The 14,090-nt window shown below is 35.9% G+C and overlaps 2 protein-coding genes across 3 annotated transcripts in view; one reads left to right on the top strand and one right to left on the bottom strand.

Annotated features, from left to right (window-relative positions):
* The window catches only part of LOC131986403 (rho guanine nucleotide exchange factor 12-like), a 34,563-nt gene extending 25,294 nt beyond the window's left edge, over positions 1–9,269 (top strand). For both annotated transcript variants that reach the window (XM_059351336.1, XM_059351337.1), the window contains exons 26-38: positions 1,157–1,271; positions 1,387–1,487; positions 1,660–1,737; positions 1,893–1,968; positions 2,150–2,317; positions 3,280–3,367; positions 3,448–3,531; positions 3,619–3,713; positions 4,409–4,702; positions 4,858–5,091; positions 5,623–5,816; positions 6,602–6,674; positions 6,755–9,269. In XM_059351336.1, coding sequence (XP_059207319.1) covers positions 1,157–1,271; positions 1,387–1,487; positions 1,660–1,737; positions 1,893–1,968; positions 2,150–2,317; positions 3,280–3,367; positions 3,448–3,531; positions 3,619–3,713; positions 4,409–4,702; positions 4,858–5,091; positions 5,623–5,816; positions 6,602–6,674; positions 6,755–6,768 — 1,614 coding nt within the window. In that variant the 3' untranslated portion in view covers positions 6,769–9,269. The remainder of the gene's footprint in view (positions 1–1,156; positions 1,272–1,386; positions 1,488–1,659; positions 1,738–1,892; positions 1,969–2,149; positions 2,318–3,279; positions 3,368–3,447; positions 3,532–3,618; positions 3,714–4,408; positions 4,703–4,857; positions 5,092–5,622; positions 5,817–6,601; positions 6,675–6,754) is intronic.
* Positions 9,270–10,529: 1,260 nt separating this feature from the next.
* Positions 10,530–14,025, bottom strand: tlcd5b (TLC domain containing 5b). The gene is made up of 4 exons (XM_059351372.1): positions 13,932–14,025; positions 13,382–13,407; positions 12,146–12,341; positions 10,530–11,525 (listed from the first exon to the last, which is right to left on the bottom strand). Exons 3-4 carry the CDS (start codon positions 12,333–12,335, stop codon positions 10,978–10,980), a joined length of 738 nt encoding a protein of 245 aa, XP_059207355.1. The 5' UTR covers positions 12,336–12,341; positions 13,382–13,407; positions 13,932–14,025; the 3' UTR covers positions 10,530–10,977.
* Positions 14,026–14,090: the final 65 nt, after the last annotated feature.

Here is a 14,090-nt window from a genome sequence, read left to right on the forward strand (position 1 = left end):
ACGTAATATTACATACATAATACGCAATGAGAGGAAAAGTTCAGATATAATAATTTGACAAAATAATCTTTCAAAGCCCACAGTGAGATGCAGTCTAAACTCCTGAATAAAGCTCTTCAGTGAACTTTGAGTAAAGACTCTTTTGTCAAAAGGCTATTAAAAAAGTTGAAGAATGATGTTTTACCCGTAACTGTGCAACCCCAACTCCAAAAAAGTTGGTACGCTGTGTAAATCATACACACACATACATACATACAATAAAATGCATCAACATTCAGAGTGTATATTTACAAAAAAAAAACGCAAAGTTTATCAATTTCAACATGAAATACATCTAATGATATATACATGATATATGTCACAAAGACTTAACAAATTATAACATTCTGTTTTTACTAACCTTTTAGACAACCTTTTTTACAATCTGGATTGTATAATGCAAATCATTTTATTCTACTGTAATACATAAAGGGTAATTAAACAAATATCATCACTGACACTGAATTTAAAGTGTTTTTAACAGTAGTTTTGCAGTGCTGTACTGAATAGTTTAAATGTTCTTCATAACATGTCTATTCATTATCCTTAAACCCTGTTTTTCTGCACAGTTGCAGATAAAGATTAGGTTACACTAATATTATTAGTATTATACTATTTGTAAAATTAGATTCCAGTGGTGGCTGCTGAGGATTGTTAACAACCTGTGTGATCCAGACGTTTCCAATAACTCCAGAGTGTTATGAAATCAAAATTTATTGAAAACAGATGAATGCAATAATTTCTGAACATCACAACATGTTTTTATCCAAATAAATGTTCTGTTTAATCCTTATTGTTGGCATTTCTATTTTCAAAAGTTCTATTAAAAAATGTTGATTTAATAAAAAAAGATGATTTATTTTTTTTAGGATTTTCTTTTTTAAGGCGATGGCGTAATAGAATATTACAACCTCAATAGAGGCTTCAGATATATATATATAAAAAAATATATATATATAGACATTTGGTACATTACCATAATTTTATTATAACTGTATATATGTGTTTAATCACCTTTGTTCAACAGGCAGAATATTACAAGCTCTTTATTATTAGATGTGTTTATTGTATCATTTGTTATCAGTTATAGAGGTTTTTGTTATGTCCTTCTTTTAAGGAAGCTCAGAGCAACCGTCTGTGCCGCAGGCTGCAGCTTAAAGACATCATTCCTGTAGAAATGCAGAGAGTCACCAAGTATCCACTCCTACTGGACAATATTGCCAAGTACACAGGTATAAACAGCTTTTTAACCTCTGATATTGGTCATAAGGTGGAGGTGGTGTATTTTACCAGAGATTTGATTGTTCATCAATAAACTGTTGGTCGTGTTTGTTTATCTGCCCACAGGAGATGGTGAAGAGAGGGAAAAGGTAAAGAAAGCTGCAGAGTGTTGCAAAAAGATCCTCAACCACGTCAACCAGGCTGTCAAAGAGGCTGAGAACAAACAGGTAAATGCATTAGAATCATTGTAAAATATATATTTGACTTGGATGAAAGCCATATTTGTGCGAGGTTTGGTTATTTTTTCAAAGATAATAACCAACTTTATACCAGCTAAAACATTTTCTCCAATTTCAAGGGTTTGAAAAGCATTTAACGAGCTGTGTTGTTTCTCAACAGAGGCTAGAGGACTATCAGAGAAGGTTAGACCTTTCATCACTCAAACAGAGTGAAAACCCCATGATCCTGGAGCTGAGGGTAAGAAACTATAATCACCCCTGATTCTCTGAATGTTTAAGTTATGATTTCAGCATAAAAGTCTCCCCCATGGTGCCTGAAATTAAAAAAAAGCTCTAAGTGTATATCTGATGCATCATAATCCTGTTTGTTGAAAATTGATTCTTGTCCTGCAGAATCTGGACCTGACCAAGAGGAAGATGGTGCATGAGGGACCTCTGTCCTGGAAAGTCAATAAAGACAAGACAATTGGTACACACACACACACACACACACATACCAGTATATGACAAACCTTAATATATGGACTTTTAGCAAATTTGTGATACAATGAAATTAATTGAAAGAAAAATGTGGGTTAAAATCATCAGTATCATCCATATATTGATACACACACACGTACAGTTTTATATCAGCAGTGTCTTCCTTTCAGAACTGTACACAATCCTCCTGGAGGACATACTGGTTTTACTACAGAAACAGGACGAGCGTCTGGTCCTTAAATTTCACGGCAAGAATCCCGCCAGTGCTGCTGACACCAAACACATCTTCAGCCCCGTCATCAAGCTCAACACTGTCCTGGTTCGGCCAGTGGCAACTGGTAAGAACTGCACTCTGAAATGTTTTTGATCCTGTGTTTTGCATTCTAAACACGTTGATAGATTTTTTGTGTGTTTGTGTGACCACGAAGAGCCTGAATGCAGCACAATTGCCCTATCTTGCAATGTCAACAAAAGTGTCAATTTAATGGGGTCTTCCTTGGCCCTTAATACACCCTTCTACCAAGTTTCATGAAAGTCAGGCCAGTAGTTTTTCTGTCATAGTGCTGACCGATCGATTGAGCGCAGCAACAACATAACCTTCTTGATGAAGTTAATTACAGAACAAAAGCTTGCAGTTAATGATTGTGATCCAGCATCTTGCTACTACTGTTCAGTTCAGGGTTGTTACCCCACCTTCACCCAGTGTCAGCTGTGATCTAGCTCCTCCACACCCCTCAATAGGACAAGTGGTTACAGATAATTTATGGAGTACGTATAGAGCCTGACAGAAACAGGATTTGTAGGAACAATAACGATTCCAATTTTAGAGGGGTAAATTGTAATGATTACGACATAGAAAAGTCCAAATACTCATTGAATCAGCTGCTATGTGGATTGTGCACCAAGCTTGCACTGATGTGAAGCTTCTTGGAAGGCTGCTGTCTTCAACAAATACCTTTCTTTAAGAATATCTGACATTATTATTCACTGTTATACGTTGTATATACATTGTTAACTACATCACCATGCTTGGAGAAGTAGTCACACACCTTACTACTTGTTCGCTGTTGCTTTTCAGCCGTCTGTGATGATAACACCATTTCTAAATCACCCTATGTATCATTTTTACGCATGCTATGTTCTGTAAAAAAATACATATATATACGCCAATATGATAGATACATTGATAGATATTTATGAAAGGCTAATATCGGCATACCAATATATCACTCTTTCTCCAATTATGTTACATGTTACATGTAACTGCTATGTAACCACTGCTGCTTTTTGTCCCCATTAGACAACAAGTCTTTTTTTGTCCTGTCCATGTCGGAGAACGGGGCTCAGATCTACGAGCTGATGGCTCAGACGGTGTCTGATCAGAGAGCGTAAGTGTTGCACCACAAACAAAAACTACATGTCACCTGTTTCCTGTATCTCATCCTGCTGTATCACTCCATTCATCCAGGTGGCAGTGTCTGATCACACAATGTGCTGATGCCATGAAGGCCAAACCTCACAGCAGAGACAACACACCTCCAGCCCAGACTGAGTAAGCCCACTGACTGCAGCAAATAACTCTCTGATATTGGTGTTAGATTTTTTTTTTGTCATTGTTTCTAATGCGACTGTGTTTCAGTGCTGAGCGGGACGCTATTGAGATCATCAAACACGGGATGCCGAAGACGAGCAAAGATCCTAACGGCACATCAAGTGGAAGCATCCTTTCTTCAGGTACTGTAGCAGTGGTTGAATGTCTTCTTTGGACAGTTGGATAGATAAAACAAGAAGACGTTACCTCCTTGAGCTCTCTCTCTCTCTCTCTCTCTCTCTCTCTATATATATATATATATATAGACACACACACACACACACACACACACATAAATGAAAGTTCTTTGTTAAAATTTGGCTTTTTTTAACATGTATCTTTGTATCATTGTTAATACACAAGAAATGTACACTTAAAAGTACATCACACTGAGTTTTATAATGTTAAAAGACATATGAAATACAAACTGTTCCCCCATTAAAAAAAACTATAATAGTAATAATTTATATAATAAATAAAATATTTTTTCATAGATTTCAGTTTTTAGAAATGGTGTTGTTTGCTCTGTGATACTTTAACAAAGACTGAATAGATCCCTTTTTTTTTATAGCGGACCAGCTTCTAATACTATACTTGACTTTGTGGTTATTAGAATTTTTATTAAGTATATAAATATTAAGTATAGGAAGGTCAAGTCTTTTAGCCAAGAATAACGAGTTGGGGGCTTCTTGCGCTGCATGTTTGTATGAAAAGTGCTATATAAATAAAGTTTACTCAGCATAATTGTCCTTTAATTATAATAATTATTGTTTTACATTAAGTATTTAACATTTTGCAATGGATTTAACACTACAGTTTGATTTAAATGTTTTCCCAGATAAAGATGCCGCCTCTTCTCCAGATATTCAAGCTCCACCGAGTATTAATCCATTTGATGACATGAAATCTGAAGACGAGGAAGAGGAGCTGGTTGTGGCAGACAGACCGGAGGAAGAGGAGGAGAATGAAGAGGTGGATGAAGCAGAACTTGAGGCTTTCCTGGACGGGCAGCTGGCAGAAGGATTGCCTTTCCTGCAGGAGGAAGAATCACGTCAGGCCGATGCCGTTGAAATCCAAGAGCACAACTCATTCGGCATACCCTCCTCCAAAGGCGAAGATGCTCTCAGGACATGTAAGGGACATGTTAAAGAGTCACTTCACCCAAATTACACAAACATTACTTCCTCACTCATCTCTACTTCTGTTTCTTCTGCCTACGTTTTGAGAGCATAAAAAATTACGATATGACATGTGCTTCAGAAGATAACGCGCGTTTCTGTGTCGTAGTGGCGATGCTGAAGCAGGCTCTTTTCAACCACATGATGAACAGAGAGGCAGAGGAGGAGAAAGAGGAGACACAGGAGACCAAGCAGAGTGCGGCCCCTGGTTGTCAGCTGAGTGCCTCTTTGCCTGGGAGCCCCGAGGGGCCCTCTGAGAGCCGAGTATCTACAAATTCACAGAAAGAAAACTCTCAGCTCCCTTCAGGACCCACAGAGCTTTCAGAGACGACTCAGCCCAACGGTGAGCGATATTTACCTTTTGTAATGTTGGAAGGAATAAACAATTTGGGTGTCACGCTTATTCCCTTTCTAGCAGAGAGTTAGATGAGAATTTTAATGCCATGCTTATATCTGTCTCGTAAGTATAAGGCTACAGCAAGCAGCCAGTTAGCTTAGCATTAAGATAGAAAAAAAGAAGAAAAAAAACCCTTCTGTTTAAGCAAACAACATATGGGAAAAAAATGATGAGACCACACTTGTTTTCTCCTGATTTCTTGTTCATTTAATGACTGGTACAACTAAAGGTACCTTTGTTTGGACAAAAATAATGAACAACAAAAATAGCTCATAAGAGTTTAATTTAGTTCAGTTTACGTGATAATGATTTTGGTTACTATCAAGATAGATTGAGCTGTTTTTGTTGTTATCATTATATTTCTCCTAACAAATGAATCACATGACAGATGTTGGAGAGCGGTTTCAATCTAGGTTATCAAGACTTATTTTTTTAATAAACATAAAATATTGCTCCATGCTCTTCTTCTCCACTCAGGTGGTTTTGTTGTTCTGGATTTCTGCGAGGAAAGCACCACCGATGATGATGGGGGAGTAGGAGGTGACGTGGGTATCGACATGAGGAAACTGCTGTCCTCCTCCTCACAGGCAGGGGGCGCTAGCGGACCCAACCTCAGCAGGCAGCTCATGACCCACCTACGTCTCCTACAGGCCGACCTGCAGTATCTGAAGGTACTGCACATTAGAGATTTCGCAGGAATAATAATAATAATAAAAATAATAATCTGTGCATCAGGTTGTCTGGGTCATTAAAAAATAACATTTATGATTATAGCGGATGGATTGTGAGTCGGTTATATTAAATATTAATTATATATTTTAAGCATCATTTTTCTAACCTCTGTGCCACCAACAGCCTGAAAATATAATCCAAAACAAAATATTCACTCTCGCTGGTTTCTGTGACATGTATGTGTTAGCCGCGCTTGCAAATATCCCACATGGTATATTCCTCCAATCAGAAATAAGCTAAAGTAATGACATTTAGGCCTTAATATGATTTTTTTTTTAAAAACAAACAAGGACATTTGACACAGGACTAAAAAGATATCAGACAAAATTAACACTGGTTTAAAAAATGTTCGCGACTTAAACTATGAATGTTAAAAATGGATTAAAATGCATTGTATCAGGATGGGTTGGGGATATTCTGTTTAATTTAGCCAATATCTGTGTATTCTTGTTAGTTAAGTATGAATATGATTGGTTAAATAACTTTATTTGAACTACAAATTACAGGGCTAACTGTATGAATGTTACCCTTCTGTGAGTGAATGAATGTTTGTTTACTTTATGTGAAAAAACAATAAACACATGATTAAAATGCGACTAAAACTAAAAAGTATTTTTGTCTCAAGACTAAGATTAAATCTAAAGTAGCTGCCAAAATTGACACTGAATAGGATTTATTAACAACTACGACTTCATTGATTTATTTTTTTATTTTTTGTCTCCAGGAGGTGGAGATGAAGTATAACGAGCTGCGACAAACACACAGTGACACCGCTACTGACTCCGATGACAACAATGGTGCGTTTCACTGATTTTCATCCATCAGTCTTTTCTACATTGACAGTGAACCTTAAACACTTTTGTTTGATATTTTTCAGATGGGATTCAGTGATGAAAGACTTCCTGCTCTGAGTTTCATGCCAGTACATGAATACTTTCTTCTGGATGAATCTTCGACTATTTAACACTGGTGTTGCCGATAATGGAGGCTTATTGTCAGATCTCCCACTTCAGGCATGATGGAAGTGGAAGATGTTATCATCAGTATTACAAATGTTTCACTACAAACTCTTAATCCTCCTGAGGAGAGACTCTGTGGAATAACCTGAGGACAATTCAGTCGCTTTTTTGCTATAATAATAATCAGCTGCATAAGTTATCTTAAACACTGGAGATATGAAATGGAAAAAAGAGTGTGTGAAGTCACACACATGTACATTCAAAGCAACATGAAGACAGCAACCAGAATGATTCTCTGAGGATCAACAAGGTAGATTGTGTTGTTCAGGACTCACTGCTGTAAGCTTGATATAAAAGTCAGCAATCACAAATAAGAGACAACCTCTACTGTATATATACAGTTCATCGTGCCACATAGTTTACATATTTAAAGATGAAGAAACTTCCTTAACTGTTGAATGCCAAAATCTCCTTCTACTGTTTTTTTTTTAAATTTGGCTATAAAGAGGCTGTATCATCCATTCCCACCCTTCCTAAAGGTCTCTTTAAGTACTTTATGTTGTATGTATTTAGCCTAGCTTAGCATAAAGTGAAATTGAGGAGGAACAGCTACATGGAACCAGGCTAAATGAAAAGAAACCTACCAGCTCCTTTTTATCCGTAAAAATTAGAAATATTGGCTGACTCTACACAGCCGAAGAGTCTTGGGGATCTTTTTATTTCTGTGGTGAGTGCCTCTTCATGGACCTGGATATAGTTCTCAAAGCGGAGCAGAGGAGAGGAGAGAACCACACACTAATGTGCTATGAGTTTTATGGAGTGCACTGCCCCCGAACTCCATTAAAAAAATGCATTTTAAATGCAACATTGCTTGACAACAACCAGTTATATGCTAATTTAGGCTTAAAGTACTCTGCCTAATTTGGCATGCAGTTAACACCAAGTGTTGATTCTGTTGTTCTTCACCATGGTTTTAGAAGACATGTGCGTCAGGCTTATTTTCTTTTAAATAAGAGCCATGTGGTGGATCTAATTTATGTGAAGAGTTGTCCATGTAGATTTTAAAAAGTAACTGATGAATTAAACTGATTTAAAGACACTTTAAAGTGTTAAATTTGAAAAAACAGAATTTGGATGGAATTGCGACCCGACTCCTACCTGCCGCCCTAATTAACTTTAGGGAAATAATTATGCAAAACGTCCAGCATGTAACCCCCACAAAAAAAAGGGATGATACATTTACGTGTCTATAAGTATTATTGTAATTAGTGAGTTTTAGAGTTGTTTATTGGTGTATTTTTAAAGCTTGAACAGAGCCAGGCTAGCTGTTTCCCCTTACATCCAGCCTTTGTGCTAAGCCCGGCTAAACACGATAGTGATATTTGATCTTCTCGTCTCACTCTTGGAAAAAAGCACATAAGCATATTTGTCATAAATGATTGTAAGAGGGTTGTGCACACCCATCTCCATCATACCTTTCCTGTTATTGTTATGTACTGTAAACAGTCTTCTAGGTTTGAATGTCTGAGCAAAGAGTATACACATAAAATGTCTTTAAAATCACGGATTTTAAATTTCCTATAGCACTTGAATGTAGCATTATATATATAATATAGCAAACAAAGATCGAGACCACTGTTAATTTGTTGGTAAGTCATTATGAACAGGCAAACAACACAGAAGGATGAACACACAGATGGAAAGGAGACCTCTGTAACATGTTTGTTTTAAAGAAACTGTCGTTCAAATGGAGATTGGCATTGTGCAGTGAGGAAACAGATTTGGCTTTTTTTTTCTTTAGATCATATTTGTTGTAACAGGCGTGCTTACTAATGAATGCACATAGAAATACAATCTTACAGCAATCTTTGGCAAAATCTTGTTTTGCTTCAGGCCTCCATCAGTAAATCTGCAGCTATAAAAAAAACCCATTATAAACATTTTGTGTAACTCCTGGAGTACAATACAAGATAGATGCTGCAAGTTTTTCAGAGTTTGTGCACATGTGAATTTATTGAATTGAACTGTATTTTAGACTTCATTTGAATTTGTATTCCACACCTTTTTTTAAATTTTGCGTGTCATCAAACACTAAAAACTACTTCAGCCTCTATTCCTCTGAAGAACTGTGAGGAGGTTTTTCCCCAATGTCAATACTGCAACAAGCTACTAGAAATATTCAGCCTTTGATGAGAAAACAGGTCGGTGTCAAACCTCTGCACTTCACTCTAATAGTTGGACTGAAAATAATCAGATATTCTCTAGCCACAAGACTGCACAGATTACATAATGGCTGTTATTTCTGGATTAAATGTATGATATATGAAATATTAAAAAGAGAAAAAAAAGAAAAGCTGAAATTAGGACAAAAAAGATTATGGACTGTTTTCAATGTAAAGGAATATAATGTACAATAATTACTGTATATCAAAAGTTTTGTTTGTGTTTTTTTTACACCATGCAATCATGTAACATTTTCACACAAACTACTTAAAAGAGGGTAAAGTATCCATAGAGCATTAATCTGTTTTATAAATGATATATTCAAAGTGTTTCCTTATCACATTGCTATTAACCCTGTTATTAACATGTTTGTTGAGAACACAAATAGCTATTTAAGATTTCAATTTTATCTGTTGTTAAAAAATATGAATGAAGGCAAAGAAAAAGTGTAATTTTTCTATTTTTTTGGGTTTGATGATAATGGAATGCAATTTAAGTCAATATTAATTAAATAAATAAATACATTTTCATATTAAATAAATAAATGAGGCAATAAATGTGGCAATAAAAATAAAAGTAAATATAATAAATATATGAATGAGTCAACGTAGTTCAATAAATGAATAGATTAAAAGTTCTTTGTTTTAATTTTTTGTCCACTTTTATAATTCCACATTTATTCAGGCGACATTTATTCCCCTGAAATGAATAAAAGTTGTAATTTGTAAAAAATAAATAAATAAATGATTAAAAAACAACATTTATATGAACATTATGTTATATGTGTATTGCCTCACTTATTTTATGGATTTTTTTTCATAGCCATATTTATATATTTCATAAGTATATTTATTAATTTATTTAATAATTACTTAAATGGTATTCCATAGTGGGGAACAACTTTTTTAGCATAAAGACAGTGTTTATGTGGGATAAAATGAGAGTCAATTACTTAAGTTACACACTGCATCATTTGGTTTCTTCTATTCTTTTAATACGAAATATTTTTCCCACAAAAGAACAAATATATTGACAAACTATCTCACTGTTTTCACAGATTGTAACAGATGATTCTGTTGCAGCTGAAAACATTTTATTGTAAATAAAAGTGAACACAGGTTCGGTGAGGTAAAGTTAAAAATATGACTCGTAGCTACATGAGAACTTACATATCTTCCTATAAATCTGGCATTATGGCAGCGGTGTCAATCACACTGGCATTAAAACCTTTTCAGTTAATGTCGTATGAATGTTGACACACCAAACAAAATTTTTGTCAGATGAGTCTGGTGGCTTCGAAGAGCGTGATACATACTGCTGTATACACTGTAACGTACAAGTGTATTCTATATTTGGAATATTTTTACCACTTTATCTTGCCGTCAGATGGCCCTTTCTAATGGGGAACTGAAGCTGTCGCTGCTTCAAAGCCACCAGACTCCTTTGACAAAAACACTAATTTTACCTCACAGAGTACACTGATCTAACCAACTGCAGCCTTGATCGGTTAATTAGTTTGTGCTTGTGTTTGTGAACTAATGCAACATCCACAGTAGTAAGTTGCTTTGTTTGTTTCCTGTTTTTTCCGAACTAATTCCACAACTAACATTGTCTCACACAGTGCAAGCATTCACATTAATCATAAGCTTACTGGATAGCCTACTGTGGTAACCTACATCACTGCTTTTTGCTAAGGCTGAATGGGCTTTTTCCATTTGAGAAACCCAGAAAAGTAGATAGAGTCGGCCCTTAAGTACAGTGTTTGAGTAAATATGCTAAATTTACATTTCACCATTAAAGTAAAATCCCTTATCACAATTTTTTGTGGACAGTAGCACCTTTGAAATGGCAGAAGCACACAAGCTTTGCAAGCCTTTGTCCCTCCAAGAGTTGAATTCTTTTTAAAAGTTGAATTCCTTCAGTGAGCATTATCTGGAAGTCCGTCCACCATTTGTGCATTGATTTCTTTGAGCTTGTGGTTTTCCAGCCATTTTTTATACTTTGCCCTACTTTTCTTGTAGCCAAACCTGGCTATGTCCACCATGAACACCCAGGCCAGTCCGTACATGGCCACGCCACCGAGCTTCATTATCAGTGTGGTCCTGGGAGATGTGAGCTCGCAGTAAAACATCACCGTGCCTACTCCCACACGCACGGTGGCGAACAGTAAAATAAAGAGCAGGTCAACGGCGTCGCCTAGCAGGCTGTCGTACAGGCCCAGCTGCCGGAGGAACCAGCGGGTCTGCAGAAGGGGGTTGGTGATCTCGCTGCCAAAGATGACGCCGCAGGTCTCGCAGCCGGACACTCCCATGAACAGAGCCAGCAGGATGCCCACGATGCTCGCAGCGTGGTGGGCCAGCATCAGGGGACCCTCAGTCCGGTAGCACACACACCAGCACATATCAAAGAAGAAGTAGCCCAGGCAGACGGCCAGGGAGGAGGTCTGCAGCTCAGTGTTTTCTGTACCTGTAGAAAGAAATAGGAACAGAGTCAGGCTGAAGAGTTATATGTGTTTTTTTTAATGTGGATTGAGCACTCATTTTTCACCAATCTGCAAAAGTACCCAGAGGGCTACTTTTTCAAACAAAAAAAAATTATTAAAAAAATATTTAACATTATTCTACATTATGCAAACATTGTATTACATTGCCAGCCAATTCAAACAATTAGAACTGAGAAAATAAAGAATAAATAGCTAAATAAACATCATTACTGTTCAGTCAATTGCTGACTATTTAAAAATAGTATAACAAAAGAAAATCTAACACGAATGCTAAATCACACCAAGCAATATTTTTTGAAAAAACGTTTTCATAACGGCACATATCGGACAGCTTAAACACAGATACTGATGGGACACCAATATCGGCCGATAATATCTGTCGAGCAATATATCTGTCGGGCTTCACTGATAATAGAAATTAATCTTTATTTGTATCCTATTCAAAGCATTCACAGAATGATTTACATTCAAATGAGTCAAACATAATCTTACAGTCTCACCAATACACAAATTATTTTGTGTCTCCATATTTCAGGTCACTGTGGCATTTAAACTGTTTTTAACCACTATGTATACCACTGACCTGCATGTGTGAAAGGCCAGGGTCCGTCTATGAAGAGGACGTATGCTGTCAGCAGCACTATAAGGACTCCGTGGGAGAAAGTGACCAGCCGGCAGTTCCACTCGGGCCCCCGCTGAGAGAAGATGCAGCAGAAGGACAGGTAGAGACAGAACCAGCCAATCAGGCTGACGATCACTGCCAGGACGGGCATGGCTGTCTGTACAGGACGAGAGGAATGATTTCAGCATCATAGATACAGACTCAGTTTAAATGTCATGTGTGTTTAATTCAAATATGTTTTAAAATCAAGAAAAGGCGCATCAGTTTTATGAGGAGGTTATATAATATGCACTATGGGAAAGTGGGCCTTATGATGAGAATGGAGGCTACTATATATATATATATATATATACATACATACATACATACATATTATTTATTATTGTATTAAATTCATTTCAAAATGTTTTTTTTTAATTTTTTCATTATTTATTGAATTCAGTATTATTCCCTTTGCATTTTCCCCATTCATTTCCCTAAACTAATTTATTTATGTATTTTCTTTATACATTTTTAAATATATATTTTAATGCATTTCTTAATTGCGCAAATAAGGGGGCTGTCATTCAAATTATGTCATGGGGTTAACTTTTCACCTTTTGTTGGATAGACGTCAGAGTAAAATAAATTATTAAATTAATATAAGACTAAATTAAATCGCAAAGTAAATAAATAGGGGGATTAATACAAAGGTAAAATATGTTTTTAACAGAAATATCAATTTATGTCACATTCTTTATCAATTAATTAATGTATTTTTAGATTATTTTTTGGTACATTTAAAGTCATAATTTATTTATCAATATTATATTATTTTCAAATTATAAATTTAATTTTAAATATAATTTATTCATTTATTTGTCATTATCTATTTTTAATTTGGCAGTTTCCATGATCAAAATTTAACAATTTATTTAAATTTTTAGGTGTATAATTACTTGAAATAATAAATAAAAAAAAATCTTTATGCAGTACCAATAGGGTTTACACTTGATATTACTGCCATACTTATATGTGTAACAGTTGTTATTGTAACAGTTTATAACCAAACCACTTTTTTGAGAGGGGTAATTAACCGAATAGCAATATAAAATATAACACTGTATTGAAACAAACCATTGGCAAATTGAATCAATTTTGACCCACTCAACATTATTACAAAAGACAAAACTGTCATGTGTGCATACAGGATCTTACCTTAACTCCTCCTCCTCTCAGTTGTCCTAATATTCAGGATACATGTAATAAATAAGTCCAACACTTGCATGCTGCCTCAGACTCCATTACTGTTTATGTTCCCATAAAAGCCATAAAGAGTCCACCCAAGTGCACAAAGCTCAGCACATTTCAAACGAACACATGTTCACTCAGTCAAGATGACAGAAATGCCATGTGCAGGCTACTATGGACACTTAGTGGGTCCTTTATCCCTTCTCCCTGGTTCTCAGACTTGATCCTCTTAAAAGATTAGGGTCTCTTCTTCTCTGCAGATACCTGCTTTTAGATGAGGCGGCTGATACGAAGCTGCAGCTGTTTCACATTTAAGTAAAACTAATTGAAGTCTGATCATATAACAAATGTCCTGATGTCTTTGCATTGCCTGCTAACATAACAAACCATATCGTTATTGATATTGTGTTTTTTAATAATACGGATGAAATTCCCAAACTATCAGTGTATAAGGAAGCAGCATACAGATAACAAGTTTTCACATATGACTTTGCAGTGAAGCGAGTCAGGTGCTCACCTGGGCGTCCTGCAGCATTAACCCACTTCTAAAGTTGCTCTAATCTGACACGAGATTATTGGTCAGTCATGGATACTAAAAGCAATTCTACTCTACTTCAAGCTCTTGGTGGCTTTCTTCCAAATAGGGAAATGTGTCAATAGTATACACTGCATTATT

This window comes from Centropristis striata, chromosome 15 (genome assembly GCF_030273125.1).
Source record: "Centropristis striata isolate RG_2023a ecotype Rhode Island chromosome 15, C.striata_1.0, whole genome shotgun sequence".
Lineage (NCBI taxonomy): Eukaryota > Metazoa > Chordata > Actinopteri > Perciformes > Serranidae > Centropristis > Centropristis striata.

What these genes read in the sequence shown, in the direction of transcription:
- tlcd5b (XM_059351372.1), bottom strand. Translation starts at nt 12,335, where the DNA reads ATGCCCGTCCTGGCAGTGATCGTCAGCCTGATTGGCTGGTTCTGTCTC. An exon ending in CTGGCCTTTCACACATGCAG is followed by an intron (nt 11,526 to 12,145) that starts GTCAGTGGTATA and finishes TTCTTTCTACAG; the next exon opens with GTACAGAAAACACTGAGCTG.